At 40.0% G+C, this 24,204-nt stretch overlaps 3 protein-coding genes across 4 annotated transcripts; 1 reads left to right on the top strand and 2 right to left on the bottom strand.

Annotated features, from left to right (window-relative positions):
- Positions 1-164: 164 nt before the first annotated feature.
- LOC124321253 lies at positions 165-1,501 on the bottom strand. Its single transcript, XM_046784161.1, has 3 exons — positions 1,335-1,501; positions 1,111-1,224; positions 165-1,015 (listed from the first exon to the last, which is right to left on the bottom strand). The coding sequence occupies exon 3, from the start codon at positions 1,013-1,015 to the stop codon at positions 299-301; it is 717 nt and encodes a 238-aa protein (XP_046640117.1). The 5' UTR covers positions 1,111-1,224; positions 1,335-1,501; the 3' UTR covers positions 165-298.
- A 546-nt stretch (positions 1,502-2,047) lies between these two features.
- On the top strand, positions 2,048-4,071 carry LOC124326676 (small glutamine-rich tetratricopeptide repeat-containing protein beta-like). 2 transcript variants are annotated; one of them, XM_046785589.1, is made up of 9 exons: positions 2,048-2,199; positions 2,252-2,361; positions 2,432-2,554; positions 2,622-2,743; positions 2,800-2,949; positions 3,043-3,254; positions 3,321-3,372; positions 3,520-3,582; positions 3,657-4,071. In XM_046785589.1, exons 2-9 carry the CDS (start codon positions 2,275-2,277, stop codon positions 3,793-3,795), a joined length of 948 nt encoding a protein of 315 aa, XP_046641545.1. In that variant the 5' UTR covers positions 2,048-2,199; positions 2,252-2,274; the 3' UTR covers positions 3,796-4,071. The 2 variants fall into 2 exon arrangements, with proteins under 2 accessions (XP_046641545.1, XP_046641544.1); XM_046785588.1 differs by having other exon boundaries at positions 2,049-2,199; positions 2,274-2,361.
- Positions 4,072-4,565: 494 nt separating this feature from the next.
- LOC124320898 (galanin receptor type 2-like) lies at positions 4,566-23,716 on the bottom strand. The gene is made up of 10 exons (XM_046783802.1): positions 23,094-23,716; positions 22,572-22,761; positions 7,825-8,010; positions 6,395-6,518; positions 6,200-6,251; positions 6,048-6,102; positions 5,635-5,980; positions 5,362-5,540; positions 5,149-5,279; positions 4,566-5,056 (listed from the first exon to the last, which is right to left on the bottom strand). Exons 1-10 carry the CDS (start codon positions 23,263-23,265, stop codon positions 4,887-4,889), a joined length of 1,605 nt encoding a protein of 534 aa, XP_046639758.1. The 5' UTR covers positions 23,266-23,716; the 3' UTR covers positions 4,566-4,886.
- Between the last annotated feature and the right edge of the window lie 488 nt (positions 23,717-24,204).

Below are 24,204 nucleotides of genomic sequence, written 5' to 3'. Positions count from 1 at the left end.
CTAAGGTATGGTTACGTCAGAGTTTTAAATTTGGGATGGTCGAACCTACCCCATCTAGCGACTGCTAGAAATAGATGAATATATTAATCTGCATCCCCTCAACATAATCCGATTCTGCAATTTGTATATTCAACTATTATGCTTTTTAGAAAAAACTTCTATCGGATATTCGACTTTCGGGTACTAACCCACTGATGTATTATTCCATAAAAACACACAAAGAATTTCAAATAAGCATCAAGTCAAATCAAGTTTTAAATATACAAAAAGTTTTGCATTGCACTTATAATCAGGGGAATTACTTCTTGACTTTAAGGGATCCACATTGAAACTGTTCGCATTTTTGTACTTTGGTGAGGACGTGGTAGGAATCTTTGAGCTTCTCAGGAACATAATCCTCGACAGCTTTGGTTACCGTTTGAATTGTTTTGGAGAAGGAGCGGGACAAGGATCCAACTTCACACAGGAGACGCTGGATGCATTCCTGCGAGTTGATTGCGGCGTAAACAACTTGGGTCAGTCGTTCGACTTGGGCGATGCTCATCGATGGAACAGCGGTGGGAATGTAATTGTTCTTCTCCACTTGACGACGCTTACGATACTGGCCTTGGCTGTCTTGATTTGAATTGTTGTATTCGTTTTCATCTTGGTAGTCGTTTCCGTAGGCGCTGTCGTCGTAGTAAGGAGTTGTTTCGTAGATGTCAGTGTCGTTTGAAGCTGTTAAAGGAAGCGGTCGTCTTCCTCCAGCCCCGCCTCCGCCACCTCCTCCCAGAACAACAACCACCGCAATGATGGGAAGTAAAATGGGAAGCACGAATATGAGTGGCAACGCCAAGAACTTGGTGACCAGACCACCACCACCTCCTCCACCGGCGGAAGGAAGATCGCCGGGGATGACCAACGGAGTCAAAGGGATCGGAGCATATTCGTCACCGTAAGACGGAGTTGTGTAATAAGACGGAGGTGCGTAAGATGGGAGAGGGGCTGCATAAGGCATCGTGGCGTAGGAAGCCATCTGTTACAAAAAGAGAAATAAAATAATAATTATATAATCTTTTGGTACATTACAAATTAAATTAAATGCTATTGAATAAAATCTTAGTATCTTACTATTGAGTTTGCTACTGATGAGTGAATATCTTTGCTGGGGAAGATGAACTGTTGGAGTGTGGTGTCGATTGGACATTCACCGTCGTCTTATATAGCGCCACGAATTTGCGAACGCTCTTAGACAATGTCATCATTAACCTTAACGTCTACCTGGAAAGGAGCTATTAGGAGGAGCAGGCTATTAAGTAAGGAGGGGGAGCGAGACTATTAACATATCTTCTTACACTTTTTCCGTTTTTTTTCTCAAAATCAATCGAGTTCATGACCAAATCGAGTCTATGACCAGAGTGGCAGATTCACTAATCCATCATTCATTACAAAGAAAAAATTTCGTTTTTTTTAGAATTAATCTTTTTTTTTTAAGATTTGTTGAAATAGCTGGTGAAAAATTGTCATTGTCGACTAACGTCCAAGCCTCCAGGGTCCAATCGACAAAATCCGCCGCTGCAGAAGATTGCCTACTCAAAAGCGCCAGGTGTCCGCGGCGGATTTTTTCGGTAACTAATAACTAAGCGGGTGTCACGGTCAGATTTCTCGGATAGTCCGCCTTGCTAAATTCATTTCTTAGAATACAGTTAGTCCAAATGCAGTCATAGTTGGCAATATGATCAGAGCCATTAAGGCTCTGATATGATGTAAAACAGAACAAATAAGATAGCAAACAAAATTTCAAACAAACAAACACACTTTTGAAATAGTGAAATACTAAATATTGATATTTCCAGAAAGGGTTTCTTTCCAGTAGTCATTCTTATTAATAAGTGCAAAGTTCGTGTAAAACATTGCTTCGTCCAATTACTTTGAGGTCATCAATTATCTTTAATCCGCTACTCTGCTCTCTGCATTGGCATTTAGTTGAGCAAGGTAGGGAAACGAGCGCTAGTTACCAGTCTCTTGACTGGAGTCGGTTGGCCTTAAACTTATGGGAACGGTGCTTAACCGTCCGTGTTCGCCTGCTAAAATCTTTTTCGCCAATCATCACGGTAGTCGTATTACATATCCAAGTGAAAGGAACACGAACGAAAAAACTCGACACGTGTGTCAACATTTTACTGGCCCTGTCACTTTTATTCCATCGATTTGCTAAAGGTATTGCCAAGTGTCAATACTCCTGTGAAGAATCAAAATCTAAAGCTATCAGTTTTGATCTAAACATCTCTCAGAATGTCCTCTGTAAAGCGGCTAGCTCTGGCGATCGTGCAATTTCTAGCTGAGCAAAAACAATACGGAAACTTGTCACCCGACGCTCAGGTAGATTTAACACCAAATTTTCATGTCCTTAAATTTTAAAATGTTTGACTATTGTACAATCTATATGCAGGAAAGTTTAGAGGTTGCTGTGCAGTGTTTAGAAACTGCTTTTGAACTGACACCTGAAGACGCAACATCTCTAAGTGTCTCCAAATCTTTGCTCGATATTTTTCATGATGCTGTTGCTTCTGAAGTGAGTTTTATATTTTAAATACTCCAATCTAACACAATTTATTATCAAGTCTCTTGTTTGACTTCAGATACCAACCTTTCCTGCTGAAGTCTCCGAAGACATCAAACTTCAAGCTGAAAAACTGAAAAATGAAGGAAACAATCTGATGAAATCTGAGCAATTTGCTGAAGCTCTGGTGTGCTATTCAAAGTAAGCTCTTGATATCTGTAATGTATTTTGATGTTAAATTAATGTTTTGTTTTTAGGGCCATTGAGTTGGATGGGAGAAATGCAGTCTACTTCTGCAACAGAGCTGCAGCGCATAGTAAGCTCAATCAGCATCAGTCTGCCATTGATGATTGTAAAAAAGCAATTACTATCGATCCTCTCTACAGCAAAGCTTATGGCCGAATGGGGTAATCCACTTTTCTGTTTCACTCAACATTGACAAATTTTTACTAATTGTGCTCAATAATGTGTAACATTTAAACATTCTTCTTTATGTTTAGCTTGGCTCATGCAAGTCTCAATCAACATGGTGATGCTGTTAGGTGCTATGAACGTGCTGTTCAACTGGAGCCAGAGAATGAAAGCTACCAAAGTAATCTTCAAATCGCCGAAGAAAAGCTTAAACAGACTGGTGGAGCTGAACGTCTTCCTGGCATGGGTCCTGGTATGGGTATCCCAGGGCTTGATGTGGGAGCTATGCTCAACAATCCAGGTAGATTGTTTGTTAAATGTTTTAAACTTTGTAGCTCATTGAACTAAATTTTTAACATTTTTGTAGGTTTGATGTCTATGGCCCAGCAAATGTTGAGCAATCCAAATATGCAGCAACTGTGAGTTTCTCTTTTGCTGTGATTATTATTATTATTTATTAAAATATATCTTGACGTGACTTAAACTGATATTTTAAATTAAATACTACGTATTCATATTTATGTCAAAAATTTTATTGTTTATTATTTTATTTTATTTATTTTTAGGATGAATCAAATGATGACTGGGTCTGCACAAGGAGGTGGTGGGCTGGAATCGCTGCTTCAAGTGTAAGATTCACATTTAGACAAATCGAGATAAATGTATTTTGATCGGCCGACATATTTTTCCTTCTTCTTGGCAGTGGACAGCAGTTGGCTCATCAGATGCAGACAACCAATCCCGAATTGGTCGAACAACTGAGGAGGCAGATGGGCGGACCTGGAGGTGGACCTAATCCGTTTGACCCGTCCTCTGAACCGGAGGCCAAGGATCCTCAGTAAAATTCAGTACCTCAGTTCTAACAACTGGATGGCCCAGTTTATTGCTAGGATATCCCCCCCCCCCCCCCCCCCTAACTCAACCCTTCTTCACTATGTTTCATCTCCATTTTTCATTGTTTTTTTTTTATATCACTGCAACCTGTCGGTAGTATCATACAGTGAAGCACGTAATAGTAATATGTATTTAACGATTCCTGCTTCAAATGCATACGAATGTGTACGAATTGATGAGAAACGCAGGCGGTAATGAGTAAAAAGAAAAAATGGAGCATCACATCTGTGTTTCATACCAATATTTGCTCGAAATCGAGATTGAAATACCATTATATTAGTCGACGGCAATTCAACGGGAATAGATTAAAGCATTTGTTCTGACAATTATCGGTCGAAACATTCTTAATCAGTTTCACACTGCAGGGCCAATAGTTTTTTAGAGTTCAAGAAAACAATTTTTCAGCTGATTCAACTTGTGCCAGAGATGGAAAGAGCAAATAAATTGTTTTTATTGTGCATGTTATAAATTATATAGTGGCCAAAGTAATTAAGTAGCATAGATTTTTAGAAATGCCTAAATTCAAGTTCAAAACTTCCAGCAATTCAGGTAATTGATATTCTAATTCCGACTTTATGTTAATATCAGATTAAAATGTTTATAGGGCGAATGAACAGGTTTCAGATTGTTTCAACTTGTTACAAAGGCATTCTTAAAAAAAACAAAAAACAAAAACGGGTTGGATGTTAGTTTGACAAGTTTTTTCTTTTAAACTAGATAACATTAAAGATAGTGTGTATTGTTTTCCTTCATCCGCGTACAAAGAGATGAATACGTGCAACATGAAAACGTGACGAAAATGAAGTGAAACACGTTCAAACATTGACGATATTAAGATGGTGATATCTGACATGAAATAACGAGAGTTTTGGTTTCAGGTTTACCAGTAATGAGTATTAGTGGGAAGGTGGGGTGGGGGGGGGGGGCAATGAATATCGTGTTATCGAAACGGGGGCTCTTTATTTTCGTCAAAAATAAATCCTCCCTATACATATATAACGTTGAGATCATACATCGAAAATGTGTAATTCTATTTCTCTCAAATGTCTTCCGTACTAAAAAGCCCCGGCCGTTCTTGGTAGAGAGAGTTGCGCGGAATGGCCGTCGCTAAAGTCGCTTCGGTCGTGGCTATCGAGACGCAGTACGCCGACGTGTGACCAAGTGTCCCGTGCCTCCGAAGTCCCGTTCCATTGCTCATTTCAAACATGACTAAAAAAATAAATAAATAAATAAAAAGAAACATTTAAAAAAAAATATGAACAATCAAGATATTTTAGTCTGATCTATCAAATATTACGAACCCGAGTTTGGACGAGTGTTGTGAGCGTCGTCGTCTTCACAGCAGCGGACGAGACAGCCACACATTTGAGAGAATCTTCGTCTCCGGGTGCAACACCGAACCATCATTCGTCGGAAATTTGTCGACATGAAACTATTTAAAAAAGATAATTAACTATTGCCAAGTATTACTTGTTGTTGTATTTTTTTAAAATTCAAAATGAGAAATAGCTTGCCCGTAGATGACAGGATTGATGCAACTGTGAACGAACGGAAGGAGATAGAAAACGAAACGCAGTTGATAGACGGTGTGATCGTAGCTGGGCAAGCCCCACTTGATGATGACGTTCAACAAGAGTCTCGGTCCCCAGCAAACCAGGAAAAGTAAAACCACCAAAATCAACATCTTGATGACCTATATAACGAAATGAAAATGACATCTTTGATCCCACTTAATGGCTCTGCTAGAAATGACTAAAAAAGAGACAATAATAACTATAATGACGGACCTGTTTACGAGCTTGTTTGGCGCCGTCGCCGCTGCGCGAGTGTCCGTATTTGTTGGCCGGTTTGCGACAGTGATGATGCGGTTGATGCTGTTGCGGATGAGGTTGCGTGTGGCTCAGCCGGCCGGCGACGGTGTTGAGCGAAGTGCCGTGATGATCGGAGCCCCATCCGGTCTGGGCGTCGTGAACTTCCAGACGTCGGGGCGAGCTGCTGTTGTACTCGCGAGTCATGGCCGTGATCTGCTTGGTGGAGAGCCAGAGCTCTTGGATGACTCGCGAGTAGCAGATGATCATCAAGAGCAGCGGGAAAACCAGCATGATGAGCAGCTGGTACAATGCGATGACGAAACTAATACAATCACTTTAAATATTAAATACAAATACAATAAACTAATGAAATAACTTCGATGACGAACCCGCTGTAAGCTCCTAGACCTTGTTCCTGGCCGATATCCCCCGTATCCATGCAGTCTTTTTTTATATAGAAATCAAATGAGAATTAATGAATCGTGCTTACATAATTAATTAATTAATTATGAATGAATGAATTTTTAAAATTCCGACTCACAATGGACGGCAACCGAAGTCTTGTTGTTGTAGTAAATGTACGTCACGCTGTCCTGTATAATGGACCAATCATCAGATATGGGATAATAAAAAGGATTAAGCAACTTTGTGCATTTGAATCGAGGAAACAAGAACAGGATGTATCTACACAGATATAAGGATATAGAGCCGAACTCGTCGGTCGGCAAAGACCTACTCTGGCCCAAACGGATGGAGCTGTGAGCAGGAGAGCGAAAATCCAGACGGCGATCAGAGCTCTTCGGCAGTTGTGCAGCGTGCAGAAGGAGCGCGACTTCATCGGGTACACAATGACCAGATACCTAAGGTGAAATCATCGAGAGACAAATCAAATGAAAATGTCCACACAACAAAATTGCCAAAACTAAAATTCAAAAAAAAAAGGAAAAAGTCGCTAATATAAGAACTAATAATACAAAATACTTTCTGCCATGTATTCAGTTTGATTGCTCAACAAATCAACCAGTTTTACTGCGCGTTCAAAGCTGTCAATATATCATATCGATCGATATAATAGTCGGAAGTATATAAAATCCGATGCGCTGCTGCTGGGCACTCATCCAACCCATGTAACTGACGAAGAATAAATCTTTTGCGCGTTATGTTATAGCTATATACCCGCGAAATTGGCCGAAATTCAATCAACCGGAAGCTGAACATAATCAAGGCCGATCAAACCATTATTCCTGTACCCGGATGCGCTTTCCCGTTTGTGCGCTATAGATCGAATTGTCCTGCCCAAATAATCAGGACGCCTAAACCCACACAAAGAAAAAGATGATTGGAGAGTCGTACATAATCTAGCCTCGTATATAGACCTTGACGACGACTCGAACCTTTCATCCATCGTTCGTATATAACATCCATCGGTAAAGGATGACGCAAAGAGTCGAACGTGACTCGGATTAAGTGCTGCCGTCAAATCATCCAACCGAATGATTGGCGTTATTCCCTACACTTCACTTCACTTTCTAACAATGCCTTTTCTTTCATTCCAGGTTTCCAGCAAACACTCCGCGCACATCAGTGTGTCAACATAAAAAGAAGCCGAAAAATAAATGCGGGCAAGTGAGCATCAGTAACAGCACAGTCGCCCGTGAGCCCATGACAAATAATGTGACGCACGAATTTCTCCCGAAAAAAAAAAAAGTCGACTCCTCCATCTATCGATAAGCTTGACTCTCTTTAAGGCGGACGTCTTACCAGGGGATATGTCGACCGAAAGAAAAAAAACTATCCTTTCTGGCATCGAAAAAAAGAGGATGTTTACCTGATGTAGTCGCTCTCTCTCTCTCGGTTAAGTGCTGGATATAGAGTGATCGATACATCTTCCCCATCAGGACACAGGAAATTCTGTTATTAACGTCTAGAACGGGGGGAAAATAAAAACGAAGACGAATTGTTCGATCCTATACCGGAATGAACCTTGCGACAACGTCGCATCAAATCCCGGGTGTGTATATAAGTTTAAACAATGGATGATTTCGAAATGTTTTTACTAGGAATTCGTGTAGAAATTTAGAATATATACAGTTCTATAGAGTAGACGACGGATGAATTGGAAATGATGGAATCGGAGTGAAGTATTATTTTAGGAGGGGGACTTACCGCTCTAGGCTAACGGCTGTGAGATTGAGTACGGAAGCGACGGCCGACAGCATTTCGACGTAATACTGAAGCTGACACAGTCGACCGCCTTTAGTCCACGGATTGAGGAAGTATCCCATCGTCTCGAGTGGGGCGCTCACAGCCACCAGCAGCAAATCAGCCACTGCCAAACTCACCAGGAACATGCTTTCATGTGAAACAGAAAAAGAAAAACACAAATCGAATTACGCATATGATATTAGATTCATTATATATTATTAAATTCTAGTCTATGGATTATTTTCAAATACTCCACGTCAAAGTACATTTTGTATCCCATACACAGACTAGCCTATAAAATAACTCTCACAGAAATGATAAATTTATGATTATTACGAATTTGATGTCGTTCAATTCGGTTCGAGATTTTACAGCCGGATAAAAGAAAACCCGCGCGGTCGTGAAAATGTCAACGACCGAGTTGGAAGAAAAACAAAACGCGTTGGGTTGTATATGCGCCGATGAAAGGAAAACACGAGCCGATGGATATATACGCAGCACAGCGAAGGAATCTCCCGCGTTCAGCGACGCTTCGACGGCGCGTGTAACGAATTCAAAAATGGCGGATTAAAAAAAATAAAAAAAAAAGGAAAACTCTTGCACAATATCGCGGTGGGCTTCGAGGTTATATGGATATAGACGCTCGCACCACCTGCTGCCAAGCAGCAACTATATAAGCGAAAATCAGAGATCGCGCATACGCAGCGAGAACCATTTCGGTTGGAAGATTGTCATTTTGAGCTATAGCTGTTTCTTTATTACGCAAGGTTTTACGCTAAACGTAGATTTTTAAGGCTAATAAAAAAAAGCCGGAGTTATGCCAAAAGTGCATTTTCGATGCGGGAAATTACGAAAATATCGCCAGATCTGAGATGCGCATTTCTAAAAGTCAGCGACATTTAATCGGTTCTTCCCGTCAGTTATTTTCTCCCTCCCTCTTGTATGTATAAAATATTATATAGGCCACTATCTATATTTTTTTGAGGGGGTGGTTTGCTCGTGTTTCCAAAACGCGTGGCCGACAATCTCCTATCGGACGGGATACATACATGCCCTGACAGCTGTCTCCGCTAATATAAAAGTCCAACAGCGAAAGAAGATAAGAAACTTTGACATTGCCAATAAAAGCTCTCTCTATCTATACGATATCCTATAGAGCATATTTCTGAAAATGTCGACACCGTGAGACACTAAGACTGCGGTGAAATGTGTGACCCAGTCGCGAGAAATCGGAGAAAGTTTGTTTCCCTTATAATCCAGCATGCGCGCCAGCCAACAGCAGTTGATGCATAAAAGAGCAGAAGAGAAGACGAGGCAAGGATATGCATAATTCATTCTTTTAGAAAACAAAAAATAGAAACTGGGTTTTTTCTATAATGGCTTATGGTGGCAGCGGCACTTTCCCCTCAGTGGAATTCCCTATACATTTCGAAAAGTCAAAATGGAACATTTGTCTGGCGAAATAGGCCTATTCTCGCTTGCTTTTTTCTTGGGTAGTAGCCTATAGATGTCGTCGTAAAATATTGGCTCTATATGTTCGTGGAAAAAAAGAAGTTTGTTCTTGTTATGAAATGGGAACGCGCCCAGTGCAGCATTGGAATTCAAATTCTTAGACGTCGTCTTTTATTAAATATCACTTAAAATGTTTTCTTTCAGACGGTCGCTGCATTTAAATTTTTTTCTCAGTTCCATTCCGTTACATGAAAAGGGAATAAGGTCTTGTAGAAAAAATTCGCATTCGCTTTGAATAGAATTTTGAATAATTTTCTCACGTCGTTCAATTTTCCAAGTTGTTATATCCGGTTATATCATCACTCGATTTGTCACTTTTGTTTGAACTATTTTTCAAGTTGGGCTCTACAATAGCTCTAATCGCAATACGCTACATATAGCTATATAGCTTCATTATATTTCTAAAGAATATAAATATCATCTTTTTGTCGTCATGTCCATCTTTTCTTTATTGGTCAAATTCTTTTTGTTTTTCGATTGGTTTCATCAGTGTTTGTACCGTAGTAGCACCAAATCTTTTGTATACGGTACATATAGCAGCAGTCCGTTAGACGTCGTTGTGACACAGCAAACTCAACATGTAAGAAAGAGAGAGAGAAAGGGCAACAAAGGATGTGAGAATTAACAAAATCAGAAGAAAGGACCGGAACCATCGGACCGGCTGATTCGTCACGTAGTGCACGTATACGCAGGCGGGGGTTTCCGATTGCGACACATAACGCGAGTCAGTCAGTCCTGTTATATGAACACCTAATGAACTAACACGGAAATCTAATAAAATGAGAGTCCACACATAACGGCAAACGCCCAAAAAACACGTTCAGCGAACTTACATTAACACCTTTTACAATTTATTGTATTTCCGCATTCTCTGTTAGCTTTTTATATAGTATATCTGTATGCCATGGAGCTGAGCATCAAAGATGACGGAACTACACTTTTATGAAACTAAGAATTTCGTCAACAATGTGCACTCAGACAAAACAAGGCCTATAGAAGTTTTTCCTCAAAGTTAAACATCTTTCGTGATTGATCATTCCGCAGTGCAGGCACCAGCAGCACAGCAGAGTGTGTCAACACATCAAAGTAATCTTTTCCTTGATGATGACGACGGGTACTACTATATATACTATAATAGTGCGTATAGCCTATACACCACCAAGTCCGGATAAGAAAGTCATGGGCAATTTCTGCGTGCCCCTATTTACTTTTTTTTTTGTCTTGTTCATATCCTCGCGTGACTGGCACGATATATTGTAGGCTATAGGCTACTCTTCAGTCGTTATTATACCGTTGGACTATTAAGTTGCACACTTGGCTGACCACGCCATGAATGAGATTGCATTTCCTTTTCTTTCTTATATACTACAGACTTTTTTTTCTTCCCTTTTTCTTTCATTCACATTTCTTTTTTTATATTCTAACCATTATATAGACGCTTCTTTTCTTTCTTATAATGTCAACGAAAACAAAGCAACAAAAAATGCCATTAGGACATTTTGACATTTTTGGTCATCTCCCGCACGACGCCTGAAATAAATGGCCGGCTCAGCTAATCAAAGCAACGACACGTTAAACCGATTTCTCGTGCGTTATGTATTATTACCTCCGCCTACACAAAATGCTGACCGATTCAGAAAGCGTATATATAATATTAGCCTCGCTCGCGTCGTCTCTATTAGAGCAATAAATTAGTGTATGCACGTGTACAGCACAGAACGCATTAATCAATGATGAAAGGAATTTATTAAAAACCAATCAACGAATCACATCATCGCGAGCGCCAGCAGCAGCAGCCGACAAATAGAAATAGTAATTCAATTAGCAGCTTTGTTGCTGGGGCGTCTGGCATATATGTTTTCGGACCAACATTTATCTCTACATTCTGGAGCGCACATCGTCATCAGACATAGCCCCTATATCGAAAAAGGAATCGGCGCTGTAACGTAGGCCAGCGAATATAATAACCTGCTGGTAAGATTTCTTCTTATAGGCTGGAAAAGACGTACGACGTCTTTGCTGGGAGACGCTCGATATGTCGATAATAAGGTCCTATATGTAGGCCTTTATGATGTCCGCGTACATATACGCACTCTCATCTCAATATGTAATATACTGCCCAGCCCAGCAGCTACTTTTCTACAAGTTGATATGTAGTATACGTAGAGTAGAGTAGGCTATACATGTATTATATACACTCGCCAGCACACGGCAGGAATAGCGTCTCATAAGAGATGACGAATTGTTGCGTTATTGATCGCGGGGCTGGCGCGCGTCGCGACCACCACAGCAACTGTGGTTCAATTTTGGCTTCAGTGTTCCGTGTGCCCCTAAGTTATACAATACCGCGGCTGAAAGATTTTGTGCAATTTCTTTCTCTTTTTTATCTTTTTAATATATATGTTTTCGTATGATGTCGCATTATTAATTTATTGTCGATTGCTGCGGCCAGGAATCTTTGACATTTACAACGCTCAAAATTAATATGCGTGAATAAATATATAGTCCGACGTTCCCATAACCAAATTGTTTTTTTGTTTTTTTGTTTTAAGTTCTTGCTGTTGAATATAGAAAATAAATAAATTCATATAATCAATTATTATTCATTTGAAAAACAAACAAAAAAGTAAAGAGATTGCCAATTTGGAATGTTAAAGATTTTTCTGTTGGAATAGAATAAAAAACATCATCACAGTTCTGATGATTTATTGTTTCCAAAACAACTGTGAAAAATATAGCTATACGATATACGGAATAGGCCTAGTATAGTTCACATGCAGGCTTTTATTGTCAAAGATGATGAGAAGTCGACTGGAAATAAAATAAGTTCGCTGGCGTTATGGATTGAGCCTTTAACGAACAGCAACAAAGGCAGACGTCAAGTGTTATTTGGCTGCTGCATGCTGTATGTACACCCCCAATTCTACAAAGAGTGTTTGGTTCGGGCCAATCAAACGAACGCGCGTACGCCAGTTGATTAATACATTTTCGACTATACAACCTATATTATATACGTAGTGTTGTTGTATGTAGGATTAATTATACGTTCATAATAGACGTATAATATTAAATTTTTTATATAGGTCTATCACGCGCTTTGAAAGACGACGGCAGCGCCTATATAATGTCTACCTCGTTTATCTCTTGTCACTCAAACTTGGCCGCTATATTTAGCCCACATATGATGGCCATGCATAATAGGGTTTAGATTTGTGATTCTTTTCATTCGTGTGTACTGTTTGCCCCTGTGTATGTCCCCCAACTATTTGATTCAAAGAAAAACAGTGATCCGTGCATCATCAATCTTTACGAAATCAACTTGCGTGCGTAACCGTGGACGCGGTAGCACGCACTATATTTTATTGCTGCCGAACATTGATCGGCCTGCTGCCTAACTCTGGTTCATGTTGTGGTATATATAGTGGGCAGTGGCACTGTGAATTTGTGACGCTTCAAGGCTTCGGTTCTTACACATTTTTAAAACAAAATAAAGAAAGATATGGAAACCTGCAAGTATATTAGTATATTGCGGGGGAGATTATAATGAAAATATTTCCCCGGCAGCGCTGTATAGCGGGGTACAGTACACACATTAAGGTTGATGCAGTCCGCCCATGGTTTCTTGATGATAATGCCAAGGCATCCTTGTATAGATTAGGATTACATCTAGGCTTTTATTATGAATAATAATACCCTGGCAGAATAAGTTATTAGAGTCTCTTACACAAAACAGCACGCGCAGGCTATAATTTACTCCTACACACGTCTGCTGTAGTATAACATCGTGTAATCCACCACTTAAATTGAAATCAAATATAGCAGCAGCAGTAGCAACAAAGGGCTCAATTAATGACCAACTGATCTCGTGACGCAAATTCCGAAACTACGTGCGCCATTCGTGATTCACGTTCACGCTCTGATGGCATCACTGATATGCAGCTGGTTCGCAAGTTTCAATCAAGTTATACGCACCAATTCGAAGATCACATCATGCGTGCGCTGCTGCTGCGCTCTCCAGCACCGATTGCATTTGCGTCTTATAACATTTGGATCTGCATATGATGGATAGGTTATTTATAGGCCTATTATTGACAGTTTTTCCAACTGCCCCCCTGTTGAATTTCCATCTATTTTGAAGAGTTTTGAATCATGCCCCGTCATGCCCAGCACTCCGGAGAGAAAACCAAACGAAAATGTTCATATTGTAATATAACATATCCCTCCAGAGAGTTGGGAATCCATATATATTTAGGTTTTTAGTGATATATTACGCAACATAGTCAAATAACAAAAGAAAAACACTGCTGCTGACGCCACTGCATGGGGTCAAAGGAAAGAAGCTGTATATATAGTGTCTTTGCGAATTCAATGGTCATTCGTGGAAGAGAAAGGCCAATATATAAGATGAACACCGTCACTCGTCGGCATAGCGCTGTATATATATATAGAGAGAGAGACCTGTGTGCTGGACGATAGTCAATATTGACGCAACGCATCTATATAGTTTGAAAGTTAGCCAACCGACTTGGATATTCTTGTTGTTTTTCTCGGGATCCAACACAATGCTATATAGTCTATAGACGTGACAAGAAACTTGACGAGTTCAAAGAACCTGCCGAAATTGATCGGACATAACACAGCACACACAGCCCCAAATACAAATATCACAAGTCTATATTTTGGCTAGCGCACATGTATAGTAGAGGCCTATGTCTATATTGGCACATTGAAGAAAGTCAATCATTTTATTATAGAACACAATTTCTGTTATTGAATTTGCAAAGTATACCCAAGGCGCCTCTCGTTGTTCGATTGATGCAAGATTGATGAAATATATCCAAGTCAAACATTATAATACAGCAAAACTTTTTATACTTAATATGGGAGACAAGATGTAGCTATATGCTATAATTTGTAAGAAAAAAAAAAGAAAGCAAAGAAATAATGGACCGCAATTTCCCAGAAAAAAATGAATCGATAAAGCCAAAAGTTTTAGTAGCCCCTAACTACGTGGGCGCGTGCTGATGTGATGTTAAATGAATTCCCCCGGAACACTATAGATTATTAAGCCCCCGCGCGCATTGCGTTAGTAGTATGCGACACCCAAGTTACAACCCATTTTATGCCTAACATGAAACAAAGTTTTCTTTAATAAAGTTGGTGTGTGATTACATTTGTGATCTACCTTTTTTACTAATAATATACTCGCGCGTGTGATGTGGAGGATGGATTTATATTTAGTATTGGATTTATATTAGTTCAGGAACGAAATTCGATTAGATTTAAATTTTATGCGCGTTCGCCAACATGCAGGTATACATCTATCCGCGCTTGTATAAAATACGACCAGTATTAAAAGGCCTATTTCTGTGTTTGACAGCTTTTTCCCCCTGTGACGTCTTATAGGCAGATGTTCTCATTTCGCATTCGTTTCGGCATGTCAAGTCAAGGACCGCGGTAAACCCAGCAAAGGTACGCAGCAGCGCAATAGGCCTATATTAAGTCCTCCCGCACGATATAATACAGCATAATATTCGACATATAGAAACGCTGCTGCTGCTGGAAATGGCGCACCGCGCTGCTGCTGCTATATGCAATCATTACCGGCATCAAGTTTCAACAATCCTCGGTGATGGGATCTTTGCGACGGAGCAGCAGCTGAAGGAAAAATAGGCTATTTTAACGGCGCGGTTTTCGTGAATAGTATAAGATCTATTGAGAAATGCCAAACCGTCTTGAGTTGGTTTTTCTTCTTTTTTCTCTGTTGCTGAATAACCCGCAAGCCCGGGCCCCGTCGCTGCTGGATGTTGCCCGATTCAACTGATGTTTCTGTCTGCTGTGATGCCGCTCGTAAGATACGGCGGATAAGGCGATCCAATTTTGTTTAACTGGTACTTGCACCGCGCAAACCCAGTGCCATATAGTTTATATTTCCTTTTTCCCCCCTTTGCCTATACACATTTATTCTTTTGGGCTACTGCTGCGCTGCTGTCTGATGCTGCGCTGTACGGATTGAGATGTGAACCGCACGACAAATCGTCAATGCTCTTCTTTTCTTTGTGTTGGATTCTTTTTCTCTCTCTCTTTTTTCGTTTTTTCTTATTCTTCTTATTTTGTCTGAGGGGGGAGCTTTACAATGCACGAGTTCGTTTCAATCCCATCGGCAAATTGCTGCCCTTACACCTCCAGCATATATATTTCTCCGGCACGTACCTACATATAAATGTATAGTATAATATAGGGCCATCATTCAACCACGTCTTTCGATTATTGAATTCCTTGATTTGGTTATATGAAAAAAGGGGGGGAAACCCTGTTGTTGGAACCCTATTCTATATTTATTCCAACAGTTTAGAGAAAGAAATGCTCTTATTGCTTATACACACAGACAATCCTTATTTCGTTTTTTCATTGGGAGCGAGCGATCCTTCAATTCCGCCTCCCCGGCGTGATGCAGCAGCATGTGCAGCCCTTTGCTTTTTCTATATATCGTCGTCTAGTCTATTTAATGGAATCCGCTTTTCTGCGATGCACGTTCTCTCTGTTTGCGCGCCTACAAGTTTCATTACACAAGCCTTTTGCTTGTAGAGTTGTAGACTAGCTCCCACCCCTGTCCTTCAGTGCACATATACGTACACACAAAAGAAATTTGGGGGGAAATATAAGAAGAGAAAGAGGGTCTCTGCGCACTTTGATGATCAACGGGATATTATATCCTCGTCAATCAAAAAGATGAAGGCACATCACTTTTTGATCCGTCTCAATATAGGCCTACTTAATTGTCTTTCGTCGAAAATTCTCCAAATGAAGCAATCGATATCTTATTAATATCTATATACTGCTGGGGCCGTATTATTATTGGTTCTTTATACTGCATGCAAGTGCATCCATATAGGGCGGGATAATATATGTGGTGTGTGAATTGTGTGGTATGTATCCCTTTTTTTATACATCTTTTTTTTGTTCTTGTCTACTTAACTGACATGGCACAAGTAGCGAATAAACAACCAATCAACGGTTACTTTGATATTAGCTTTTATTTCCGGCTTTGATGCTGTGTGTTATTTGCCTTATTCGTTGGCTTTGCTGTTTTCAATCGAAAGGCAGAGCATATAGATATAACGAGTTTACATCAAGAACAAATGAAAAGGGCCTTATGACGAGTATATGACATGGCGTAGGGGGATTTGTAATTTGCAGCGTCTGTCTTATTTGTGTCTCTGTCAAATTTCTATATAGCCTATAATAGTGGGTTCGAGAAACAAAAAGACGATCAAAAGAAGATGAAACAATTAACTGTCGCACATCATTTCGATTCATCTGAAATTAGAAATGCTATATTCTAAATATAGGCCTGCAGAATTCAGGCTGATGGTGTACTACCTAGTATATTCACCAGCAGCAGTGAAAACGCTTCTGGTGTGATTAGTATAGGCCTACTGATCTGCCTATATATACACGCCCTTGATGGAAGATTGCTGTGATTTCGCTTATCTTACAGTAGGCCTAACTGATCATCTCCAATTTCGTGGAATATTCCTCCCAAAAGGAGAGAAAACAACGGTTGATACAGGCCTACTGGTTAACGCTGAAGATTCAATCTATGTGATCTATGTGTAAATGAGACTTTATAAACAACCATACTCTGCTTGTTCATTTTCTCTATTCCAAGCACGAAATTGGCGCTTGCTAAATCACCATCGACTACGTATATAAACTAGTATATCTAGAGCGGTTTCAGTGGGAGGAACTTTGAGCCTCGCTTTTAGCTATCTAGACTATGTACGAAAACGTGCAGGCTTATATTTTTAGACTTTGAGCACGTCTAGCTCGTATCATCTTTAATGTTATATGTTACTACTATAGCCTATACTATAAACTATACGTAAAGCTGGTGGAGAAAGAAGATGAAAATCGGCCAAGCATGAGAAAATGAATCCGAAACTAGACAAGAGAAAGAAAAAATAACCGGGTTGGAACATCGATTTCGAAAGGCACTCTAGGACTATACAGCGTTTAGAGTTAGCCCCCTTTTTTGGTTTGGCTTTTAATATAGAAAAGGGCGGAGAGTCTTGGTTTTATATGATGTATATATACGGAGAGGCAGAAGAGGAATGATGATGTCCATTATGGCGTTTCTTTTCAATAGCCTATTCTTTTCTGGTGCTTTTGTGTTTATATAGATGGTGGTGGAACGCCAATATTTTCTAGGCGTCTTGTGAGAAAGACGTCAGCCGTCTGAACGTGTATATCTCTCATACAGACTATAATCACCCTATCTATATATATGAAGGGGAATATAAGCCATCGCCAATAAGCCAACTGCCCCCGTTATAGATATTATTAGGCTGCCTTGGCAATCTTTTGGGCTTAAACGGGTTGCATGGATCATGTAGCTACAACGAAAAGATAGCCCTCGAATATCTCTAGATTATTATACAGCCACTCGCTCCTCCTCCCCACCCCCACACCCTTCGCATTGAACATACCAGCCCAGAAGATGGAAATAGATATAAAAATCTGAATAAAATATTGGCCTATTTTATCCACGTATAGTAGATTTAATTTAAAGAAAAAAAAAACAGCCCCTGGCTGCATTGGGGTCAGTGCGAATAAAACGTCTAGCCATTTGTCTTTATATTTGGGCGGAGTTTCAATCGAAATCAAAAGAAAAGGAAAAAGAAAGAAAAGATGAGAGAGCTGATATAAAAGACATGTAAGACAAGGAAGATGTCAGCCGCTGCTTGCCCTATAATAATCCAATTTCAGAATCCCCCAATGCCCGCCGCCGCGCTGAATCTGTATGCGATGCACATAAACTTATTACACACACATTGATAGATGCGAATGGCACAGGATGGCCGGCGTGTGTGCTGTATATAGCCTATACTATGCTGTGCTGCTGCTAGCGTCTCTCATCTCTATTTGCTGCTCGTCGGTTATTGAGGTATAATCGAAATCGACTGAATTACCTTATAGAAGAATATTACAGATGGAACTGACTATATAGCTCAAAAGAGGGGGAGGGGAGGCCTTTTCCGTGTTGAGATGGAATAGATGATGGTGAAGAGTTTCTGGGAGGGAGACAGACAACAGAAGCCGATTAGGTTCTCTGCTGCTGCTGCTGTTACTCTCGCCCTTTTTTCTTCTATTTCTCCGCCCTCGTTCGTCTAATCGACTATATAACATAGATAGAGCCAAAACGAGATGATGACGGCAGACATCTTTATGATGATGGTGATTGCTTTGAGACACGGCGATGATGGAGTTGTATCTATCTAAAACATGCGACCGCAGCCACCGCGCATACATATAGGCCAGCAGCAAAGCAGCAGCTCAAAAGACGATATAAAGAAACGACATGTAGCCCTTTTCTTTGCTGGCATCGATCCGAAACATAATGGCGTTCATTAGCGACAAGTCTCCAACAATCATGATCTAAGGCAATACACGCGGACTCAATTGTCTTCGTTACCGAATAGGCAGTGTGCTGCTGGCCATCATGACGAAATTGTATCAAACTCAAACTATATGGAGTGTGATTATTCGAGTCGATGTAATGATTTTTAGATTTAAGCTTATAATCTCGCTTATAATCTGAGATTGATTAATGTGTGCTCGAATCGGACCGTTGGTTCGACAAATCAGCAGGGCCTGCTGCCTACTCTAATATGTTCTAAATATAAAAGTTGATAATAAAATAATTATTTGCTTTTCGCGTTTTAATTGGCATCAATTTCAGTTTTGCGCAGATTTTCAAGGTCGTCCACGTATGCAAATGATTAACTGGTAATGAATATCCTATATTATATGCAGGAATTTCTCGCTTGAAAAATTAGGGTATTCATTATTGTAGGAGCTGATGCCTTGTCTGATAAGAGCCTATCTATTGATTATCAGGTTTACATCAGAAGAGAAATCTATTGTGTACAGCCATTGAATCCAAAGATGCAATGAATAATAGGGATTATATGGTCTACGTTTTAAAGGCCTATAGGTAATTCGGCAGCAAATTCCCCGAAATTTTATCATTTTTCTTTGTATTAACTTCTCAGAAGCCTGAAAGCTAAATAGCCTACCAAGTATATGAGCTGATCAGTATATACGTATAAAAGTCAATAATGAAAAGAATAAGTATAGTAATTGAAATTCGATACCTTATAGTTAGGTCATATAACAATTTACATATTTAATGTAATCCATAATATAAATACACCTGTGTAACAGTGCATTTATATTGTATAAAGTCTACGTGCTTTTTGACTGAATAAATAAATCGCAAAAGCTCTCTATATTATTCAATGCAGAGCAGGTATTATATTGCAAAATAAAATCCGTTCCAAAGCTGACTCCGGATGCTTTTTGTTTTCATTTCCGCCGAAAAATTCAATAATGCATTCTCGATCGAGTCCAGCAGCAAGTGTATTATTTATATAATATGTTGCTATGCTAGCCTGTATATCGGTCGGCTGTTGCGGAATTGGCTTTTTCTTCCGTGAAACGAAATCGCCTTCACTGTTTTTATATTTATTTTGCTATGATTGATATACGATATATATCTTGCTTTTCCTATATATTATTCTAATGGAAGACAAACAATTAAATCGATCTTCCAAATATCTCAACATATCTAATAAAGATTATTATAATATCTGTATAGAACGGGATTATCCAAATTTTCTACGCAACAGAATCTATACGTCGAACTATATACGCGGAAGATCTTTGAATGTATGATGGTTATTCAAATCTTAAAGAAAAAAACGTAAATCTAATTTCCGAATCTCTAAGCCAGCAGTTTAGGAAAATAACGAGCGAAACAAAAAGTTGCGCACATCAAAAAGTGATGGTCTGATTACAACTCCGAATGAATGTGCGAATTCTTAAAATTCAAGGCTGCTGCTGTGTGCTGCGTGGCGTCTATAAAGCTGATATATAAGATAAGCTGATATTTATAAGATCTTTTCAAATTTTGAAATATAGACTTTTGGGTCCGTCTGTCAATAATATTTTTGGTATCGGTGATGCTTCTCTGTATATAAGACGAGAGCGAAGTGACTTTGGTGACACGTTTCAATATTAGGCCTACATGCTGTATTCGCGGATATATACCGGCTATATATTTACATATCTGCTGTATCTGTCTTCAGCAGCGCATTGATTTTGTGATTTGGAAAGGGTTGGAATATAAAGTGAGATGATGGAACATCAAAAAAAGAAACTGATATATCTATATAGGACTGAAACGAATCCGATGCCTCAGCAGCAGATGCAATACAACATTCACGCTCGGCTGCGTTCAAATCAAATGTCAGTTTGCTGAAATAGACGGTCAGTCAACGACGTCTTGATTCATTCGAAACCCAACCTATTGAGAAGTGGCTTTTGGGCTTGGCCAGCAGTGTCGCATACTACCAAAATCTCCGGCTCGCGCCAGTACATACATATAATAGTCCCCGGCACTCCCACACACGCATCAGTAATCGATCTTTTTGATTTGGCTATGTCATGTCAAGCAATATAGCAATGCTCTATATAATACTATTATATATATACTGATGCGGGTATATATTTATAAAAAATAGGCCTACGCAAACCGAGAGACGCATAATATTTTGATGTTGACTTTAAGTTTGAATGTTGTTCTAGAGGATTTCGCAGAGTCGAGCCACTTTTGTGTGCAAGTGCATAATAGCCTATAGAGATTTAGTGGCAAAGTTATTTTTTTTAAACGAGTTTTGGCTGCATCAGCTATTTCAACTGCTGATATATACTCTCGCACTATTATAGAAAGTAGGCTACAACAAATCGCAACCATATAAATCAGACTTTTCGGCGAATCCCTCTGCTGCGCAACTTTTTATTTCTATGTGCAGCATAGATAGGCTGCTGTTATGTAAGCTGCATCAGCGAATTTTAAATTAAAATTGTCGTTCCGATTTTGTTTAGCAGTGAATCACTTCAAATTGCAAAAAGGAAAACACTGCGCTGCAGTGTATTAGTACACCTTCGCGTAGACTCTTAATCGATCTTTTCTCATTCAATTTAAGGATTACCTCTATATAGAATGATTGGTGGAAAAGAGAGAAAGGGAGCACAAAAAAGGTCAATTCCCGTGTAGTATAGTAGATTGATTTGCAATCCGATTAGGAGTCGCACATCCTCTGATGCTGTCCCTCTTCATCTTCTCCTTCCTCCTTCCAGCACTCCTAAATATTTTCCCTTTCCATGACGATGGCCGTCGTTTTTATTAACTAGCCTGCAATCCAATTTTCCCCTTTTTTTCCCCCCTGTTCCATTTTGGTGTTAACTTTCGACCTTTAGATGGATTTTAGTTCAATAAGTTATACACGCCAGCAGTTGACAGGATAAATATACCCAGCGGAGGAAAACCAAGGCCTATGATGTAGTCTCGCAGAAAAAGACGGAAAAAGAACAACAATTTCCGAAAAATGTATATACATATGCAAATGAAGAAACGACCGTTAATATGAACGCGCGCTAGGGTTGCGCAAATACATTTAGCGGTGACGACGATTGCAGTCGAATAAACAGAGCGGGACGGCAGCTCTATAGAAAATCGTATGCGCGCACAATAACAAAAATTTGAAAAGTTGTTCGAAATCATCAGTGAAGCGATTGGTGATTTGATTACTTGTTTCATCCTGCTGCGCTCTATAATATTACAGGGTAACTCGCGCGTGTACATAACTCGATTACGCCTCTTAATTTTTTTCCTGGATGCACCAAATTTTCTCATGACGACGAATTTGTCATTTTCCAGGAACATGCAGGTGCGCGTCGTCGGAGAGAATAATAACTGTTGTAGAGCGCTAACGTTGAAATATAGAATCCAACATGCTTTTCCAAGGTGTCAATCAATATGCTGTAATAGTCAAATCTCTTCATTTGATCCCAATTTAAATGACCTATATTTTCCGAACGGCGCAGTTGATTATAATACCAGGCCTCATTCAGAATTTCTTCTTTTCAGATTAAATCGAAATATTGACAATTATAGTATATATAGCGATTATTTCGCTTTAATACGATAGCCTGAAAAGTATAACACTATAATATATTAAGCGGGGTGAAATTCCGCACAAAAACCAATTTATAATAAATTGTTGAACAATAAAATTGAATGGTAGGCCTATTTACTTTAGTAGGCTATTAGATATTATAAAGATGCTGACCTTGTAACGGAGCGCTCGCCGTGCCCACGGCTCATGGTGCTGATGACGACAATATTACCGGCCAGTCCAATCACGAAAGTAACAACGTGCGTCAGAACAATCGGCAAGAAGTTGGGATTATTTTTCCACGGCAGCAGCATTTCCTCGGCATTCTCCATGAAAATGAGCGAGTGGGAACCCGATAGTTCGCCTGCAATTGAATACCATTTCCCCGCCCAAAATCCAAAATTAACCGCGAGTCTCATGAAATGTAATAACAATTTATACTATATCGTTTATATATAATAGCCTACTTTTATAAACGTTTCCATAGCGCCCGCGTTTTAAAATAGATGTAGCGCGATATATTATATAGATTAAAGACTCTGTCACGGTGATTTGCAAGGTGATGATTTGACCCCCTCTCATTCACGGACACTTTCACATTATATATAGATTTGTTGCTCTTGTACATGCTGCTGGTCACCCGTGGTCACCATAGGAAAAGATGGGGAGAAAAATAAGATAATATTGCGGACTTACCTAACAACGATTCGATCGGACTAGGCGGTCGGTTGCTGCTGCTGGTGTTGATGCTGAGCAGCAAATCGTCCTCCGTGGAAACATCCAAGGGATAAATCTCCAGCCCGTGCCAGTTGCTGCTAATGTCGGACATGTTGACGTGCTGGGAATCATCCGACATCATCTCCATCATCTCGCCAGCCGCGATCTGCTCCTGCTGCTGGTGCTGCTGCTGTTGATATACTGGTCACGCAACCAAAACGCTCGCTCGCCCCTTGCGAATCTAATAATAATTGTCGAATCAAATAATAACTGCCGCTGCTGTGCTGTTGCTGTTCTTGGGCTTTTTGCACTGGTTGATTTTTTTTTTTTTTCTTTTTCTCGGTGCGTGCTGGATGTTGTGGCTGTGTGCTGGTACAGGATAAACACGTCTGGAGGCTGGGTGAAAACCCGGACGACGCACAAGTGTCGACAAGTTTCGTTGCCACGGTTAAAGTGAATGACTCCAAGAAACCCGCCGATCCCCGGCAGTATATATCAGCCAGCAGCACCTCCTCTCGTCTACTTTTTGACGCTGCCGCTTCTTCTTTGTTTGCGCCTTGTGCGTCTCACGACGCGACACCAAACTTCTCCGTCTATCGGGATCTACTCCCACCAACGTCGCCAGCATCAGTATATACCATAGGATATGTATATACATATATAGGATCCAGCAGAGCGTCTTTTAAGCACATGCGCTTGCTCCAGCCGAGGCTCCAGCACACATAGCAGCAGCAGGGATTGACACAGCAGGGCGGTGCTCGTGGGTGATTTTCGCTTATATGGGCTGCGCGCACAGCACCCGTTCCGTACGCTCGTGGTTTTTTTATTTCATTTTCGAATTAGGTTAACCGCATATTAGAGATAGACTTCTAAAACAATATGTTATATAATGACGAGACGAACCCAGCGCACCAGACAAAATAAGGAAAAACAGGATAGGAATTTACTGTTGACTTTGACAACGGGTAAACTGGTTATTGGTTAACATCCGCTTATTCTATAGGCTACCTTTGTTGCTGTGTTTGTATAATACACAACTGTCACGAGTGCATTTCCCGAGGGATCCGGAGGGATCGAGTTCGACTGTGAA

Source organism: Daphnia pulicaria, chromosome 1, assembly GCF_021234035.1.
Source record: "Daphnia pulicaria isolate SC F1-1A chromosome 1, SC_F0-13Bv2, whole genome shotgun sequence".
NCBI lineage: Eukaryota > Metazoa > Arthropoda > Branchiopoda > Diplostraca > Daphniidae > Daphnia > Daphnia pulicaria.
The sequence above is the reverse complement of the archived record's forward strand: the minus strand, read 5'-3'. Positions and strand labels throughout refer to the sequence as shown.